Here is a 20,822-nt window from a genome sequence, read left to right as displayed (position 1 = left end):
ACAAATAGATAAAAAGTTTATTCTTAGAAAAACCCCCATCATGTCACATTGAAATTACCCTTTCGGTTCCCACAATAATTTATCCAAATTTGACAATACATCCATTTACATGTCAGTCGACCACTGACCTATCAATCATGCAAAACAATAGTCCAAAATTTCTACCTGATGATCATGTGACGCTTGTCACTTGGTTTTCAACATTTTTTGCAAAGCAGTTGTTCCAAACTTTGTAAATTAAAAAAATTGTTTTGCCCAAAATGCTCCCTAAAGCCACATTTATAATTGGCAAATATGAGGCTTCCAGAATGAACTCTAATTCTGGATCTTTTAATTCATGTTCCAAAAATATCCAATTTTGGCATTTGATCAATTAATTATTAATTCGCTAACAAGCAAAAAAGTAAAAATCATTCTTGCTCCGAAAACTTTTCAGACACAAGAAGCATCGACAGTTATTCATGTTGGTCTAATGATTTAATCTGTTGAGGCCAGTCATCATTTGGGATCTGCAGCAATGAAGGCCTCATCGTTATCTGAGGTACCGGTAAGCACTGGTACCCTTGAACTTGGTTTGTCCTATGAACTAGTCTTCCTATTTGAATATGGACACCCTCGTTTCCAGTGTCCCATATTTCCACACTTGTAACATCGGTTTCTGTCATTGCCTGATCTGCCCACCTGCTCACTTGTATTGGTGGGCTGCATCTCTGGATCCCTGAGTTGCCACTGCGATCTTTGGTTATCTCCTGAACCATAAAAAAAATCTCTGCACTGTTCCTTTTGGGGAGACAAATGGGAATCAGATGGGACAACTGTCACTTTTATTCCTATTTTCGAGGGCAGTTGTGCATTTATCTCCTCCAATGTATCCCCCACCTTTGTGTCCCGGAGGTGCCCCCTATCTCGCCTACGCACCATCAGGTAGTCAATGGTTGTCGTCGACCCACCTGACGTGTATGTAACAAGCTTATTATCCTCTTTCTGGAACTGAGTTTTACAAATCAACAAATCAACTCCATCAGCAAACTCCAAAATCCTTTCACCTTCTCCATTCCTCACACCATATCCGTAACCCCCATGAACTCCCTCAAAACCGTCCATACTCCTTCCCACATGTCCATTTAGGTCTCCTCCTACCACAACAACTTCCTCATCTTTCACATTTTCCATCAGTTTCTCTATCGCACTCCAGAACTTGTCCTTCTCTTCATCGCTCCGACCAACCTGCGGAGCATATCCCGAGCTGACGTTCACCAAGAGCTTTCCAATCATCATTTTCACCATCATCAACCTTTCACTCACTCTAGTCACACTCACCACACTGTCTTCAAACTCCTCAGAAAACAGGACACCAACACCATTCACGCCCTCCGGGCACCCTTGCCACACAAACTTGTATTTCTGTCCCTGCCAACCCTTCACCATTCTCACACCACTTCCCTTCCATCTCGTCTCTTGCACACAGCATATGTCCACTCTTCTTCTGACCAATACTTCCACCACTTCTCCTGATCTCCCTGTCATTGTCCCTACATTCCATGTCCCAAACCTCAGAAACCGATCTCCACTTCGGGCTGTACCCTGCCCATATGTAGTTGTAATTGTCATGGTTCTCTTTTTGAGGCAATGTTTTTATGGCCGGATGCCCTTCCTGACGCCAACCCTCTTAGTCGCCTCTTACGACATGCAGGGATACAGTGTACCTATTCTAACCAGGGTACACACTGGGAATTGCTGTGTACCATGTACGTAATTTCCATGTTATTAATTCAGTCAAGGTTTCTAATCCGCAGTGCTATTTTGTTAACTCATCTGTGATGTATTCACGTCATTTTCGAAGCTTCATGTGCTTTCTCCTCGTTATCTCGTGTTTCCTGAATTTTTCTCAACTTCTTTATTGTTAAATCATCTTTGAAATTGAATCAGCGCTTTGATTGCTTCGACAAAGCAAATCATTTTCTTTTTTTTTCACATGAATTACGAGTTTATTTATTATTTTCTTTGTGTTTCTGTGTTCATCTGTGGGTGTGTATATCTGTTTGTGTGTGGCATGTTTTTTCGGGCAATCTATTGGAGCTTTCTAATGTGGAATATGAAACACCAAAATTATTATCATGATCTCCTGAGTTGATTAGGATTAGGATAATTAACTACAAATAATCCAGAAGAATTCCCATGTTTCCAAAGGTGCACCATGTTGAGGTGTATGGAGCAGCTTAATGGGTCCTTACATGGTATGGCATTCCAATGACAAAATAAATAACCAAAACAAAGGTTAATATTGTAACAAAGCATTTTTAAATTAATACTTATAATATTGTTATGTCTGGCGGGGTAGTGATATGTAGAGCAGATAGATCTGAGTAGGTAACATGCTTCGTGTGTCGCGGTAAGAAAAACTACCTGTAATAAGTTCATGTGTAGTCGTTTTGTCGGTAAGGAGTATACTTGTGAACCTACCAGGAGGTTCGTGTGTTAAGTAGAGTTAGGGATTAAAGAGTCGCGCCCCTGTGTGTCCTCACCTGGTTAGCCAAACCTTTGTCCCTTTTGGCACTGCACACCTGGAGACACCATAGATAGGTCCTTAGCGCAACACTAAGAAACGCCCTTCCCTGACATGACCGGCAAAAGGAAACCAGGCCAGGACACCGCCGCATGGCCGCCGCCATTTACACCTCCGACAGGCCTATCCACCTCGATTGCCACGTGCTATGACCACACCACAGGCCTGTGATTCGATGGAGGCCACTGATTGGGTGGCGCGCCAAGGCTGATGTCACCGCCGCGGAGTGATACGAGGGGCGGCAGGACTTTTCGTGAGTGAGTTGGCCAGGAGAGATTAGCGAGCGCCGGACGCGATTGTTGAGTCTGGTAGTGGAGATCAGCGAGCACCGAACGCCAGTCTGAGTTGGTTCAGTGAGTTGGTGCGCGGTAGTTGGTTCAGAGCAGTTGCTTCTGGCAGTGAGTCTTGAGCCGCAGTGGAGTGGGTGAGTTGGCAAGCAGAGGAGTTGACCAGTAGTTGAGTTGCTCTCTTGGTGTTTCGACATCTACGCTCGTGCTCTGGTAGTCTCTAGCGGCGCTCGGTCTTCTTCGTCTTGCGCAGCCCGAGTTGGGTCGTGGCCCGGGTGGAGTTCGCTTGCTTTTGACCTCGTTTGGAGTCGCCAGCCTGCGTTGGACGCGCGGTGCTTTTTCGTGTTGCTGGGAGTGGTGCTGGTGCTTGGAGCGGTGCTCGGTGCTTTGGAGTTTGGAGCGAGGGACCTCGTGGTGTGCGATCGGCGCTTGTGGAGCTTGGAGCGAGGCCTCGTGGGTGCATCGGGGCCGAACGGAGCCGTGTTGGATGGCAGCCAAACACAAGACAACAAGAGACACAGATAAGCTCACACACCACAGACGCACAAAACGAACGTGTTTCTTTTGTTAATCCATTCCTTTGTTCTTGTTTTTGAAGTCGGTGTGTGGGATCCCAATTTAGTTACCTTATTTTATTATCGGCGCGTATTTTCCTGTCCTTGCTTTTATTTGTAATAAACCCTTGTATTATTTTCTGTATATATTCCTGAACGCAGTTTTCCGTGTGATTTATTTAATTTTCAGCAGCATTGGAGACTCTCCGAGAACAGGTAAGACTGCAAGGGGTCTCGTCGCCCCCCCCCCCCCCCCCCTCCATCCCGCGCACTTTGGTGTAGCTTTTTGCTTCCTGAGTCCGCCATTGAGTTTTCGCCTCAGGTGTTAAGGCCTTCGCGATCGGCATCCGTGACCGCCTGATATTAATCAAAGGCGGCCGTGCGACAATATTAACAGCAATAATAATGGTATCATTTGGCAATAATAATAACGAACGGAGAATCCCCCACTCCTCACCCTGGCCCAAGCATATCTGGTTTTGGTGTTTTGGGCCCAAGCTAATGCTCAAGCAATACAGTAGGTGATGCTACAATACCATGAAGACCAATGACAATTTGGACTGCCGGCCCAATAGTGTGTCATAAGTCCTGGAAAAGTATTAATATGGAATTCAAAATTAATTTACTTTATCATAACAAAATGCTGTACAAACTGAAAACAATCTTCCCAGCAATTGATGTTAAGATGAAATAAAAATATTCCCCCAATTTGCATCGTTTTTTTGTTACTATTTGGACCAGATCACCCAAAAACGCATATTTTGACATCAAATGTTCAAAATATTCTGGTGGAGTCCCAAGTTTCCAAAAAAAATCCCAGACCCCCTACAAAGGAGTAATTATTTATTTATTTTTTACTTTTGCAGTTTCCCCCATGGAAGCATGCTTTATAGTGTTTATACCACCGCCTCATATCAGTAAATCTAAGCCTCAGAGTTTGGATTCCACTACTTTTTGTGGTCTATTTAGGCTCGTGGAGGAGCTAGAATGGATCAGGCCACAACCAAACAAAAACAATAGTGGTAGGTAAGTAGGTAAGGGGTGGTATTTTTGAGGGTGGTAGGTGAGGGGGGGGGGGGGCAGTGTAGAACACTTCCCAGAACACAAGTCGAGTTTTGGTGGCACCAGCTCACAGAGAATATCCAATACTCCCTGGCATTGCAGATGAAGTTTTGTGCAGGAAATGTTGGAAGCGGAGCTTTCCTCTGCAGATAATTCCCAGGTGCTCCCCCTCCTGGAGGCCATCTTGAATATGTGATCGATTCAGGAAAGGTCAATGAGTTCCATTGTTGTTCTGATTATTCTGTTAATCTGTATTCCTTGTGTTTTGCACCTGCTATTACACTTTGCCATAGGTTCAAAATCCTAATTTGTGAATGATGTAAACGTTCAAAATCCGAATTTGTGAATAACATAAACTTTCTCTAACTTTATACTTTTTCACGATGCCAAAGTGAATATCACGTCTTGTGTTTTGCACCTGCTATTACACTTTGCCATAGGTTCAAAATCCTAATTTGTGAATGATGTAAACGTTCAAAATCCGAATTTGTGAATAACATAAACTTTCTCTAACTTTATACTTTTTCGCGATGCCAAAGTGAATATCACGTATTTATTTTGCTTAGTCATTTGTCTCTCCCTCTTTCTCCCTCATCCTCCTCCTTGCAGGCTTGTATCCTATCAACGTTCAAAATCCGAATTTGTGAATGACATAAACTTTTGGTTGTTGTGGGCTTCTCTAACTTTATACTTTTTCGCGATGCCAATGTGAATATCACGTCTTGTATTTTGCTTTGTCATTTGTCTCCCCCTCTTTCTCCCTCATCCTCCTCCTTGCAGGCTTGTCTCATATCAACGAACATTTGTCATTTGAAGGAAAGAATCAAGTTGTTTATTCTTGCTCGTTGTGTGGCTGCAAGCCTTCCATGCATGCCCATGAGGCACTCTTCCATATAATTGGATTTGATCATCGCCTCAATTTCCTGGTACGTTCCTCTGTATTTGTTCGAAAATGTTATTAGGTTTCCAGGCCAGTATGTTTTAATTCCTGGAAGCCTTTAGTTGGAAGCCTTTGAAGAAATTTCCTGGAAGCCTTTTGTTCTTGATGCGGTTTTTATTCATTCACTCCACCATATTTTCACTTTTTGTTTTCCATGTTGAAAGAACGTGTTATGGGAGATATTTTTGAACACCTGTTGGGAGTGTTGTGTTTTGTTGAGTTGGGTCCCATTCGAGTATAATACTTTATAAAGCCTTGCTCTTTTGCTTTGTTCAATCATGAGACTATTTAATTTTATTTTTGTGACACCTCACATGAAAGTGACAGGATCGCCGAGAGTTCTGCAGCTGTCTGGCCTGGGTCTCAATTTCAGCCCAACTATAAACTCACCCTGGTGATTGTTTCACCAATACGGTGATTCATCAATGTTGTGTGTTCCAGATGTTTAACCTGGCATTCCATTTGCTGGCATTAGTTGTTGGACGTTAAAGATCCCATGGTGTCGATGAACATTTTGCCACCAGTTGCTCGGTACCCTCAACGAATTGCAAATTCCTCCCATGACACCCACTGGGTAGGCAAAGGCATACGACATGGCGTAATCCTTGGAATGTGGCTGCTTTGGCAGCACATAACCTGCCTTCAAGACCACCAGGAAGCAGAAGACGCCTCAAAAATAGTGCATTGATGCAGAAACATTTCAACTATGTATATATACAGTAACGTGAAAAAGTAAATACACCCCGTGTAAAGTTTTGACTTTTTCAACATATTTCAACATACAGCTCTTTGATTTCATTTCAACAATATTGACAGATAAAGATGATATAATATAACAAATATCATGAAACATTTACATTTTGTAGTCCATTGTATAATTTAAATAAACATAAATGCAAATTTCGCATGTGGAAAAAGTAAGTACACCCTTGGCTCTAATGGGTGGTATTGCCCCCTTTGTGAGAAACAACCTCAAGTGGGCGTTTCTTGTAAAGCCGCTGTCACGCCTTGACGTTTTAGCCAGCGTATGCCGACGTATGAAAAATTTGGCTACGTTAAGAGCACGCTGAAGCACGCTGGCATACGTCGTAGTACGCCGAGCTCGTCGACAAATTTCGTGCATGCACAAAATTTGTCGACGTATGCCAGCGTATGACTCACACCAGCACTCAATTTTGATACGTCGGCATACGCTGGCTAAATCGTCAAGGTGTGACAGGGGCTTAACTGTCTGCCAGTCTCTGACATTGACTGGGAGAAATTTTTGCCCACTCCTCCGTGCAGAATTATTTCAGCTGTACGATGTTTGAGGGGTTTCTTGCATGCACAGCTCGTTTCAAATTCCCCACAACATCTCGATGGGATTTAGATACGGGCTTTGACATGGCCATTCCAGAACCCTCCATTTCTTTCTTTTCAGCCATTCCTTGGTGGATTTACGGGTGTGTTTAGGGTCATTGTCATGTTGCAAGGTCCACCTTCAGTTGAGCTTCAATTTTCCGACAGATGGCCTCACATTATCCTCAAGCACCCTCTGGTACAATGAAGAATTCATAGTGGATTATATGATAGTGAGCTGCCCAGGCCCTGATGCAGCAAAGCTGCCCCAAACCATAATATTTCCACCACCATGCTTTCCAGTTGGTATCAGGTTCTTGTATTCAAATGCTGTCTTTGGTTTTCGCCAAACATGTCTTCTGGTACTGTGGCCAAATAGCTCTATCTTTGACTCATCTGGCCAGAGCACATTGTTCCAGAAGTGCTGGTCTTTGCCGAGGTGTTCATTGGCAAACTTTAGTCTTGCCCTGATGTTCTTTCTGGACAGCAAAGGTTTCCTCCTGGCACACCTCCCATGTCGATCAAATTTGTCCAGCCTCTTTCTAATGGTAGACTCGTACACTTTGACATCAACAGTGGCAAGAGCTACCTGCAGATCCCGTGATGACATTCTGGGGTTCTTATAGACTTCTTTCAGCATCTTGCGGTCTGCTCTCGGGCTGAACTTGCTGGGGCGGCCTGGCCTGAACAAGTTGGCAGTTGTTTGGAATCTTCTCCACTTGTAGAGATCTTCTGGACAGTCGAATGATTGATTTCAAATTGATTGGAGATCTTTTTAAATCCCTTCCCAGACTCGTAGGCATCTATAACCTTCTTTCTGAAGGCCTCGGAGAGCTCTTTTGATCGAGGCATGGTGATGCCGCACACTTCAACAACAAAGAGCAAACCAAACTAAATGTCTGAGGTTTAAATAAGACAGGTTCCTCCAAGATCCTCTCTAACGATGTTCTAATCATTTGCACCTGAGCTGGTGCACCTGATTCTAATTTTAGGTATTTGAAGTTGTGATAAATGGAGGGGTGTACTTACTTTTTCCACATGTGAAATTTGCATTTATGTTTATTTAAATTATACAATGGACTACAAAATGTAAATGTTTCATGATATGTGTTATACTATATCATCTTTATCTATCAATATTGTTGAAATGAAGATCAAATAGCTGTATGTTGAAATATGTTGAAAAGGTCAAAACTTTACATGGGGTGTACTTACTTTTTCACGTGACTGTATATATTGTCATTTACATACTCATATCCTCAGTTTGTTTTATCCTGTTCAATGATTGAAACAAGGTACCTGCCTGCCACCCGATAAGGTTTGTGCCTGTGTGCGTGATCATTTTTATATTGAACCATGCACTCACTTTCCTCCTAAACTTTTTTCTCACCATAAAAAAAAACCAAACCAACTTCCCTCCCCCCCCCCCCCCCCCCCCCAGCCCCCAACTCCTCGCTCCTTTCTCCTTTTGTTTTTACCACCCACATGCTTTTTTGTTGTCCACTATTCCTTTCCTATTCCATCTCAAAGTGCCACATGACGTCATCGCCTGGTGCCGAAGGAGGCCCAGTGATGGCACACGCCGAAAGGGAGTACTCAGTTTTCAATCTGTTTGTTTGTTACTTGCAAAATCGAAGATTTTTCAAGTACTAGTACACCCGCACACTATGGGAGGGGCAGGAAGGGTTATTCCTCTGGGGTGCATCGATTACAGACGATCTATGGTCCAGTCTCAAGAACATTGGGTGTGCGTTCATTTACCAAGTTTCTTGTGGAGAGATCGCCAAGTGGTTTAAGCATTCGAGCAAGCACTCCATTCAAAACCGTTAAGGAATGGCTGGATTGACATGCACTAGCTCGGTGCTTGGTAAATGAGCACAACCCGGGCTTCCTCCCTTTCAGTTTCATGTTAAATAGCAGGAGTGAGTTTCAAAAGTTCGCCACGAAAAACGCCATGTTAGCAGCAAAATGAGTCATGTTATTAACCCAGCACCTGTGGGGTATATGGAGTACAGTACATCTTCGCTCAGTTCTGTAAGTAAAACTTACCTCACTGATGTCGGGATTCCTCCAAATTTCTTTGTTTAGTTATATAAACAGCATTAGCGACTATTTAAAAAGCTAATCATACGTGTTTGTAGTTTATAATATTTTTACTGCTGGTAGAGGCCGTTGTGCCTTTGCTCCCACAAAAATGCCATGATAAGCTATTTATAAACGTTGACTCGATGTTTGTTCATGGAGGAAAAACCACTTGGGGAGGAGGGATATTATTGGTGTTCATATTTTTGTATACAATATCGAGGCTCGTGAAAGAGCGAACATTAATCACACAAAAAAAAATCAAACAGACACATAAAACGGATAATAAGTGGAGTGGTAGACAAGATGGGGAGAGAGGGGGAAGCACACAAACACAAACACAACATTTGAGAGCAGGGACATCGGGAGATCTGTGGGAGGGAGAGGGCTTGTGGGGAGGAGGCGTCGGAAGGGGGTGGGGGTGGGAGAAGTATAAAACCCATGGACACTGCAAGGGCTTCCAGGAAAGAAGTTGGTATTTCAAATTAGTGGATCTGGGGTGAATTAGCAGGGGTATAAATTAATTAATATTCTGCTATTATCGTTAGTTTTGTTATTCGAAGCGGCTTTGGAAAAACGCCACGATAAAGCTGACTTAACATGGATATACACCTCACCACACAACCCCATTGACGGCAATGGTGGGGAAAACCCGCTCAGGGGAGAAAACCCCCTTGGGGATGGGGGCAAATGAATGTGTTACAACCTTCATTGTGTAATCCTCAGTCCTGACAAGTTTGGTTGAGATTGAATAGTGTAAAGACGGAGTGTATCGCGGTCAAAAATCATCAGACAAACAGACACCAAATTGCGTATTTCATTATGATATTGGTCAGTTGACTTTGTCTGTCTGTCTGTTTGTTTGTCACTCGCCTACATGTCACAGTTCCAAACCGACAGCAATGAAACTTTACCAATTCGTAGAGGTGGTCAGTCTCATCTGAGAAGTCTATTGATTTTGAGGTCAAAGGTCATCTTGAGGTCACATTTCCAAAATCGTAATTTTTTTCTCTGATTGACTTTAAAGTTAAAGAGGTTTTGCATGTTGTGTCACTGAATTGGGAAAAACAACTATTTTTGAGGTCAAAAGGTTGACGTCAACTTGAGGTCAAACTTCTAGAATCCTCAATTTTCATCTGGAAAATGGTCAATTTTCATCCAATTGACCTGAGAATTAAACAGCAATCACAGAGTGCCAAACTTAATTGGGAAACCAACAATTTTTGAGGTTTAACGGTCAAAGGTCAACTCAATGTCAAACTTTTAATATCATCAAATTTCATCTGAAAAATCATCACTTTTCATCCGATCACCTTGATAATTTAAACAGCAATTACATAGCGCATCACTGAATTTGGAACCCAACTATTTTTGAGGTCAAAGGTCAACTCAAGGTCAAACTTTTAATGTCATCAATTTTCATAGGAACAATCTTCAATTTTAAACTGATTTACCCGAGCTTTGATTAAGATTGTCAATTTTAACATCAATTCATTGGACAATTTGATGTATCCATGGCAAACTTTTATTTTGAGGAGGGGTGGATTTTGCAAGTATCGTGCTCTGCATTGCGTCGACTTGTTTTTGTTTGTTTTCCTGTTTGTCCGGGCGATATCTCAGCCATCCCTTGAGCTCGGAACCTGAAGTTACGGCACAATAGTGCGCACCTGCTTTGGCAAAAAGACTAATTTTTGTTTTTTGATCAATTAATTGATCAATTACTTCATTATTATCAATTTATTAAGTACTTATTTATTTATTTTCTCATCTGGGCGATATCTCAGGCACCTTTTGTGTTAGGGGAATTTGATATTTGGACATGATAATGACCAAGAGATTTGGCTGTAATTGGTATTTTTGATTTATTGATTCATTGATTAATTATTTAATTATTCAATTAATTACTTTATTTATTTTTTTCATTTACAGATTCGGATGAAATGGTGCTGGTTTAGGTATTCTATTAGCCAATTGATTAAGAATTTGATTATTTTACGATTATTCTTTATTTATTTTTATAATTAATTACTTATTTATTTTCTTTCTCATCTGGGCAATATCTCAGGCACCTTTTTAGCTCGGAAGCTGATATTCGGACACGACAGTGACCAAGTGATGTGGCTATAAAGGATAGATATTTTTGATTTCTTGATTCATCAATTTATTATTTATTGACTTATAATTATTTTTTTTTCGATTAATGACATTTAATTTTCAAAAAGATATAGCTTCTGATGAAACACTGATGATTGAGGTATGCTGTTAGGCAATTGATTAAGAAATTATTTTTCGATTATTATTCGTTTTGATTTTAATTACGCATTTAATCAATTATTGTACACCGCTGCCTCCCAATTCCATCTCCATGTGCTGCACTGCGTCATCACCAGGTGCCCAAGAGACCCAGCAATGGCGCATGCTGGAGGATATGGAATTTATTTATTTGTCATGGGGCCGTGTACTTTGAATGTAGCTATACTTGTTGTTATTCGCTCACCTGGAACGTAGTTCAGGGGAGCTTATGCGATGGCGTGTTGTCGGTCCGTAAACACTTGCAAATTTTTCTCCAAAAGGGCTATTGGGATTGGCTTTGTGATAATTATATTTATGTTGTGACTAAAATTTGGTTTCAGCATTTAAAAAAAATCGGTGTCTAAAGGGGTCTGCCTGGGGTCAAAGTGGATCCAGGGTGGCCCTCCCCCCCCCCTCCCCCCCCAAAAAAAATCGGAATTTGCTTTTTCCTCTGAAATTACACAAACAATTCTGATGAAGCTTGACCTCAACATTCTGTTCATCACCCGTGATGTACCAAAGTCTGTTCATGGCATTGAAAAAAATCGGCCTTAAGGCAGTGTATGGGAGGGGGGAGGGGGTGGGTTTCCCCCCAAATTAGGTATTTGCTTTCTTCTCAGAAACTACACATGCGATGCTGATGAATCTTGACCACAACCTTAACCACTTTTCTTTAACTTCTTTCCTGGAAGTCCTTGGTGTCCTTGTGTTCATACTTCTCCCACCCACCCCCCCCCCCCCCTTCCCATGCCGCCTCCCCCCAAGCTCTCTCCCTCCCACACATTCCCGATGTCCCTGCTCTCAAATGTTGTGATTATGTGCTTCCCCTTCTCTCCCCATCTTGTCTACCGCTCCCCTTTTTAAATACTTTGTTTGTTCGTCTGTTTGATTTGTTTGTGTGATAAATGTTAGCTCTTTCACGAGCCTCGATTATGTATACCAAAAAAAAAACAAAAAAAAAACACTCGTGGTGGACCAAAGTTTGTTCCCAGTACTAAAATAACGGGCCCTAAAGGGGTCGACGATAGGGAGAGGGGAATGGGGGGGGGGTGGGAGGTTGCCCCCCCAAAATAGGTATTTTTTTGTTTCCTTGTTTGTTTGTTTAAAGTCTTATGATTAAGTATGTATCATTCTCCATGCTGCCCTGTCTTCTAGCAACCATTGAAATTGGTTTGAAATACCGTGATACTGTTTAAAGTACCTGTTGTCAGTGGAGTATACTGTTTTGTTCTACCAGGTGAGCGCTCAGAGGTATTGCCCCTATTTTTGTCTTGCCTTTTGCAACCTGCCCCCTCGCTGTCCTTTGTCCTCTCCTGTTACATTGTCTTGACTTTTTGCCATTCTGCCCTTCTTTCATACACTTCCTCCAACCCCCCTTTTTGCTGCAGCAAATGTATTACCCAAGCCAACTTTGTGCTGATAAACATGGTGGAATGCATACATGTTATACCAAACATGTCAGCGCTTTGGCTAAAGAAGTTCAACGCCTCGAGGGATGGTCAAAACATCAGGTGCAGTAATTCCTTTTTTTACAAGTCAAATTTGAAGGTCATTTCATGAAGAATGTATATATATATATATTTTGGTTGGAGGTGTGGCATGAGGGTTGGTGGCCTGCCATATCCCTTCTTTCTTGCAGTTGAACCAGTTTTCTGTAATTGTGGACGTGTTCTCTTTATGGTAGGAAGAGAAATATGGATGTTCTTCTTCTTCAGGAGCTTGTGGATTTCAGAATTTGTCTTGCCTATTTGACGAAGACAAGCAATTTGATTTTTAATATCCCCATCACCATGGAACCTCTTTCTTTGGAGTCATTTCTAAATTGAAACACAAAAAATGTGACCGACACTAACTGTACAAGTCCTAAATTACAGCAATTTAGGCACGACACATGCACGAAACAGTCAAAAAACACTACAACACCCTAAAAATGCATTGCAGATCTTTAAAAGTATATGCCGAAACAGTAATGAAAAAATTGAACTTTTTATGACACAGAACAACTCAACAAAGTCTTAATGTCTTTTTTTGATGTGTAAAATGTGATCTATTTTGTCCGACATGAGATATTGGCCTTCAAAGATGAAAGGCAAAAAATACGGAAATTTCTTAATTTTCGTTTTTTAACTCAACTGGACTATGTCCAGCTGAGTTTTTGTCGACACCCAGTGTCCGTCGTCCGTCTGTCTGTCTGTCTGTCTGTCTGTCGTCTGAACAATTCGACGTCTACGCTCTAAAAGTCACAAATATTGATTATAATTTGATGAAACTTGTTATGCAGCATCTTTAAGACATAAACTAGTTTGGGATTGCATCTGGGCATTGCACGCCCAAAAATGGGCGCGGCAGCGCGGCCATATTGAAAAATCAATATTTGTCAATCTGGTTCTTCCTAATGTAGCTAGAAGGCTGAAACTTGGTGTGTAGACTGTATGTAACAAACCTCAACACATATATTACGAGTATATATATACCGGTGGGGTCATAAGTCACGTGACATGGCGGCCATATTGCATTTCATGAAAACCTTTAAAATGCATCTCCGCCTTCATTTTTTGATCAATTGAGTTGAAACTTTGACCACTTATAATATATCACTTGTTCGGATGTATATCCTAATTATGACGTCATTGGGCACATGACATGTCGGCCATATTGGATTTGATGAAAACATTTAAAATGCATCTCTGCCTTCATTTTACGATCGATTGAGTTGAAACTTTGACCACGTTTAGTATGGCACTTGATTGGATGCATATCATAACGATGACATCATAGGTCACGTGACCTTGTTGCCATATTTAGTGGGGCAACTTAGCATAACAATTGTGCATTTTGTGAGGAAAGCACCAAATTTGGCACACTAGTAGACTATCATATTATGAAAAGATCTGGATATTGGGCCATCTCAGATTCAGAGATTTGATTTTTGCAAGATTTCGATTCGATTGGGATCGAAGAGAACACCTTCTTCGTCTTCTGTACAGTGAAGTTGCCAGCCCTGAATTCTCTGGCTACATCTGGGTGCTTCATTGGGAGTGCAACCATGGGACCAGTTCCGTCAGCGCATCAAGGTACATCGTGAATGAAGCCTGCCGCAGAGAACGCACATAGACCAGTACCAACATCTCTAGTTCCAGCACAGTTGCCCAGTACTGAAAGTTGGGAATGTCTTCTCCTCTGGTGACACCAGTCTTCGAACTCAGGCAGGTCTTCTGCATCATCAGCATATGTCATACAGTGGCGTTCATACGCACGGTGTTGCAGGATGTGCAGTGCCGCTGCAGTGATTTGATGAGCTCTTCTTGTGCGGGTGACGTGGGCAGCTCGCAGGAAGGAGTCGGCCGTCGCTGGCGTTGCAATCTCAGCTTGCAAAATCTGCAAATCTTGCAAAAATCAAATCTCTGAATCTGAGATGGCCCAATATCCAGATCTTTTCATATGATAGTCTACTAGTGTGCCAAATTTGGTGCTTTCCTCACAAAATGCACAATGGTTATGCTATATTTAGCTTAGCTGCCGGACGAATTGGCCATATTGGTGGCTATATTGGCCATATGCTAACCATATTGATATAGACCAGTTGAGTTCAGGTTCCCTAGAACCTCTCTAGTTTCCAAGATGCTCTCGTGAGCAGGCCTTTGGTGCTCTTATGGTTGGCCAGTGAGTGCCCCGGAAGAGTGTATGTACATATATATATATATATATATATATATATATATATATATATATATACACATATATATATATATATATATATATATATATATATATATATATATATATATATATAGTATATATATATATATATATATATATAGTACATATATATATATATATATATATATATATATATATATATATATATATATATATATATATATATATATATATATATATATATATATATATATATATATATATATATAGATAGATGGATAGATGGATAGATGGATAGATATATATATATATATATATGTATGTATGTATGTATATATGTATGTGTATATATATGTATATATACTGAAACGCAAAATAAACTTACCACTTGTTTGAAATGTAATAAAATTGTAACAGTTCAAAATAAAACAAACCAACAATTGCTAATTGAAACATTGGCATTTTATTGATGACGTCAAGTTTTTGACCAAGATACACCATCTCATCAGTTTGTTCTACAGTACAGAACAGCACAGGGTGCAATGTCAGTCCCCTTTCAATAGCGTGTGTGGCCACCATTGTTTTGGATACATTCAGTGCATCGTCGGTGTATACTGCCTACCAGTCTTTGGATGGATTGCTGCTGGATTCTGTCCCACTCAGTCCTCAATGTCTGAAGCAGCTCTGCCCGTGTTCTGGCCCTGCCAACTACGCGTCTCCCAAGCTCATCCCACAGGTGCTCTATGGGATTCAGGTCAGGGGAGAGCGCAGGCCACTGCATGGTGTTGATGTTCTCGCCTTGGAGAAATAAAGCGAGCAGCATGGGGACGAGCGTTGTCATGCTGAAAGGTTCTCAGTTCTGGGTGGTCTAGCAGGAATGGCAGCAGATGAGGTCGCAGGATGTTATCCACATACCGCTGGGCGTTAAGATTCCCATCCACAACCACCAGTGGCGTCCTGTACCGGCCTGATATGGCGGCCCACACCATCACACTTGGGCCAGCCCACCTGTTGGCTTGACGCACACAACAATCGGCATATCGCTCGCCAGTTCTTCTCCAGACACGCTCACGCCCATCAGGACTGTCCACACAGAACCTTGACTCATCGCTGAAAGCGACCTCGTTCCACTGCGCCAAGGTCCACCGCTGATGCTGCTGGCACCATCTCCGTCGGTTGCGGCGATAGGCAGCCGTCATCACGGGGCCTCTGTATGGTCTTCTGGCAGTCAGACCATAGTCATGCAGTCGTCTTCGTGCAGTATCATTGGAGATCCGTGGGTTTGCACGCCCCGGAGTTTCTGCCACAGTGCGGGATGCTGGACGGAATCGATCCCGCAGGATCCCGCAGGTGACTTCGGACCATCTGCCTGTCCTGCCTTGCAGTGGTGACTCTTGGCCTCCCTGATCGAGGTCTGTCATCTGCAGAGTTGTGGAGGGTGTCTCTGTCCACCAGTGCCGATATGGTCTGGTGTGAACAGCCAAGGTGACGTGCCACCTCACGTTAGCTCAGTCCGCCTTGCAGCATGCCCAGGGCATGCTGCCGTTGATCCCTTGACAATCGTGGCATGTTGATTGAAATGCCCATTTTGCACTGGCCTTTTTAAAGCCAATATCAAGACATCACGTGCAGCTCATTAAAATCATCCCGTACCCCTTGGCTAATCACTGACAGTCAAAACGGCTGTTCAACAGCTGTGCTATGAAGTGACCATTGAAGGTTCAAGTGACCATCCATGACCGTTTTGTCTGACAGTGAGGACACTATTGTCCACAAATAAGTTCACACATTTACTACACGCAGTGTTATTGTTGACATTTAAAGGTTTCAAAGGTGGTAAGTTTATTTTGCGTTTCAGTATATATATATATATATATATATGTATATGTATATATATATATGTATATATATATATATATATATATATATAAAAAATTTTTTTAATATATATATTGTTGCGGATATGAGGACTGTATATTTTTTTGATTGTGTGCTTTATTATTATTATTATTATTATTGTTTATTCTGCGCCCCCTGCCTCCGGAGCTGTGTAAAGGTGAAAGGGCATCCCATAATTAGTCCACAAGCATACACGTCAGCCAATAATAGAATACCCCTGTTCGATAGTTATATCTTATTCTGTGTTTTAGAGTAAGGCTGTGTCTCCCATTAATTGAAGTACTCCATTGCACCAGTGAAAGAGAATAGATCCCCTTTCATTCCCATCCCCAAAATCTCCATTTCCTTTCACATCCCCTTTCGTCATTGCCAAGCCTCGATTGGCAATTACATCCCCTCCAAAACCACCATTGAACATGTGCTCGGGTCGGGGAAGAGGGGCGTGCCCGCCCGTCGTCATCAAGGGCGGAGCGAGAGGGTCGCGTGACCAACCAGGGCCGAGGTGAGCACACCGATGGGCGTGTCCTGAAGGCCGGCGGCTTGATCGCCGGAGGCGCTATAAAGGCGCGCGCGCAAGAAGCATTGGAGAGTCAGTGGTGAAGGGTCAGTGGTTGCGTTGGTTGTGTTGGGGAGTCGGTGGTGAGGAGTGAGTGGACCAAGAAAGAGAAAGAGTGGTTGGACCAAGAAAGAGAAAGAGTGGTTGGACCAAGAGAGAGAAAGAGTGGTTGGACCAAGAAAGAGAGAGAGTGGTTGGACCAAGAGAGAGAAAGAGTGGTTGGACAGGGAGACGTGCAAGAGTGTTGTTGAGTTGAGGGTTTGGACCAGACGAGTCAGACGAGTCCTGGCAAAGCAAGCGGCGGCCACAGCAGCAACAACACCCAACAGCCGCTTGGGGCCTGGACGGCGGTTTTGAGCAGGGCCGCGAAGGAACGGCGGCTGCTAAACGCGCCGATCGTGCTGCAGGACCCCCTTGGACCTTCCTCTCCCTCCAGCCATCCACCTCCTGCCTTTCCACCCTTCTTGTGTACGTGAGTTTGTTTTGTTTGTTCTGTCCCTGGGTTAATTAAGTCTGTATAAGCTAGTATTTGCACTGTGTCACCTGCGTCTTATGTGTTGTAAATAAACGTGACTGCTTTCTTTTTGCTTGTGTGTATAATAAATCCAATTACTCTTCTGTCCGTCTTCTCGTCTTATTCCTTTTCCTCTTTGCATTCGGTCGTTTTAGTCCTTTCCAGATTGGGCAGCTGCGGTGCGATACGGCCAAAGTTCTGGGTGAATCGGGTGAGTCGGGGAACAACTGTTCGGTCGCGGAGCCTTCGCTCGGCAAACAACATCCTAAACCGCGATCAGTAACAATTGGTGTCGGGAAGTGGGATTGGACCCGAAGCGCGCTTAACGCGCTCAAAATTACAAAGTACCGAAATTGCTTTTGTTTTACAAAACCCGAATTTTGAAATCGCGCCATGGCTGGTCAAGGCGACGGGATGCCGGTGGGAGAGATAGACGGGGTAGAATCGACCCAGGACCTCGGGGAAATATATGTGGATGAAAGAGAGGAGGAGAACATTGGCAATGTGGTTGAGGGGGTATCAGGCACACATAATGGCGCCCTCGCGCACATGGTTATTGTGGCGCCAAATTTAGCCGCGCCTGTGACCGTAGCAGCACCGGTGGATTTGAACCTTTTTATGGAACAAATAAAGGCCTTTATGGTTAAGTCGGGTGAAGAAATGGAAGACAGAAGGAGGGCTGATAGTGAGAAAATGGAAAGCAGAATGATGGGGGTAATGAGGGACGAAGTGAGGGGTACCAGTGCCCAAATAGGGAAGATAGACAGCAAATTTGAGGGGTTAGACAACGGGATAAAAGAGGTAAAGAATGGGTTAATGGGGCTAGAAAATAGGATGGAAGGCAAATTGCGGGAGATAGGGGAGCAATCCGCCCGAGAAATTAAACAAATGGGAGAGCAGATAGAGGAGGTAAAAATCGGGGTAGAAACCAAATTGGATGCTCAGAGGGATGAATTGGGACAGATGAGGGTGGCATCTACAAAAGAAAGGGAGGAGATGAAAGAGGAGATACGACGAGGTGTAAGTGAGGAGGTTTCGGGGCTACGCGAGGAGGTAAAGCGAGGTGAGAAGCGTATGGAGAAAGAGGTGAGAAATGGGACGGCAAAGTTACAAGGGGGAATAGAAGATCTGACGGAGGAGGTGGAACAGCTGACAGAGGGACAAACGGAGTTAGTGGAGCAGGTTCAAAGGAACACTGCGGTACTAGGAGGGTTAAAAGCGACACAAAGAGACATCAAGGAAGACTTAATAGCGACACAGAGGCAATGTCAGATGGTACGTGAGGGACTGACAATGAGGGTGGACGAGGTGACAGAGATAATGGAGACAAAGGACCGGCAGGTGAGGATGCACATAGAGACGGTCACGGTAGCCTTAGAGGACGAACTTGAGGAGACGCACCGGGAAATAAAAGAGGTGAAGCAAAAATTAGAGGAAGTGGAAGAAGAGGTGAGTGAAATTAAGAAGAGACGGACAGAAACTAAGAGAGAAATAAAGGAGGAGGTAATGGAATTGGTACAAGGTCGGTGCTCAATTCATGATGTGCTGCTTACTAACCAAATAAAGAGTTTGCAGGTGGCAAAAGAGGTGCGGAGACGAGGTGCCAAGGTGAGTGGCGAAATATTCGGCAATGTACATGATGTGAGGAAAGCTTCAGTCGGCTTGGGGATTGGTTTGGGTCCGGGTGTTCGTGAAAGGCCGTTGGTGAAGTGTGCGACAGGTCTGGTGTGCGAAAAAAGAGGTGTGCGAGAATGTCCGACCATGGGGTGTGTGAGGAAAAAGTGCGCGCCGACCAGTGAGTGTGCTGTCGAGAGTGAGTCGGTAGTAGCGCGTGTGCGAGGGAGCACATGGAAGCGCGGTGTGGTGAGTGTTACGGAGAAAGTAACGGAAAAGTGTGCGCAAGAGGATGCGCGAGAAAGGTGTGTAACGGACGGGTGCATGGGGAAAGTGCATGCTGTCAAGAGTAAGGGAGAATGCACGCCTGTGGTGAGTGTTACAGAGGATGTAACGGGAGAGTGTGCGCGAGAAAGGTGTGTAACGGACGGGCGCATGAGGAAAGAGTGCGCTGTCGAGAGTAAGGGTGAGTGCACTGTCAAGAATGGAGGTGAAAGTAGTGAGAGTGACACGGAGCGTGAGTTGGTTGTGACAGGTGAGCGAGGATGTACACCTGGAATGGAAGGATGCACACCTGGAATGGTAGAGCGTGTTATACATATATACATATATACATACATAAGTAGGTATCATTACTCAAAAAAGTAACTTCGTTACCCGTTACTCCGTTACTCAAAAAAGTAACTTCCTTATCCGTTACTCCGGTACTAATAAGTAACGGAAGTTACCGTTACTCCGTTACTCCGCTACTTTTATTAAATAAAGTCAAAGAAACGCTTAAAAGCGTATTTTTTTTATTATACAAACAGAAGAAATAAAAACGCGCTTAAAAAGGTTAAAAACGGAGCTTATCGGTGACGACGTTCACTCCTTGCCCGTCCTGCTCCAACTGATTTGTGAAAGACTTGGGCCAAAAGCTTTCCATGGAGGAACCCAAAAGTAGGATGGCAATAATATTGGGGTCATTAAAGTAGTAGTAGTAGTAGTTGCAGTATTTGTAGTAGTTGTAGTAGTAGTAGCGGTTGTAGTAGTAGTAGTAGTAGTAGTAGTTGTCGTCGTCGTAGTAGTAGTTGTTGTAGTAGTAGTAGTAGTAGTAGTAGTAGAGGTTGTTGTTGTAGTAGTAGTAGTAGTTGTCGTCGTCGTCGTCGTAGTAGTTGTAGTACTAGTAGCTGTTGTTGTTGTTGTTGTTGTAGTAGTAGTAGTAGTAGTAGTAGTAGTAGTAGTAGTAGTAGTAGTAGTAGTTGTTGGTTTTTGTTGGTTTTGTTGTTGCTGTTTGTTTTGTTGATTTTGTTGGTTTTTGGTTTTGTTTTTGTTTGTTTGTTTGTTCTATGAATGCTCACCAAAAGTAGCAGAGCACCTTGTGACTTTCATACATGCAAATGCAACATTATATTCCTGTGAGAATTCATTAATTTCCTTTCTTATGCAGTGTTAATTCTTATGCAGTAGGTTATATCA

The 20,822-nt window shown here is 43.0% G+C and overlaps 1 protein-coding gene across 8 annotated transcripts in view; it reads left to right on the top strand.

Annotated features, from left to right (window-relative positions):
• The window catches only part of LOC137431270 (uncharacterized), a 917,646-nt gene that overhangs the window by 840,907 nt on the left and 55,917 nt on the right, over positions 1-20,822 (top strand). For all 8 annotated transcript variants that reach the window (XM_078781781.1, XM_078781779.1, XM_078781782.1 and 5 more), the window contains 2 exons: positions 5,250-5,395; positions 12,510-12,632. In XM_078781781.1, coding sequence (XP_078637907.1) covers positions 5,250-5,395; positions 12,510-12,632 — 269 coding nt within the window. The remainder of the gene's footprint in view (positions 1-5,249; positions 5,396-12,509; positions 12,633-20,822) is intronic.

This window comes from Myxine glutinosa, chromosome 7, assembly GCF_964187855.1.
Source record: "Myxine glutinosa chromosome 7, kmMyxGlut1.1, whole genome shotgun sequence".
Taxonomy (NCBI): Eukaryota; Metazoa; Chordata; class Myxini; order Myxiniformes; family Myxinidae; genus Myxine; species Myxine glutinosa.
Note: the sequence above shows the minus strand (reverse complement) of the source record. Positions and strands in the feature narration are given on the sequence as shown.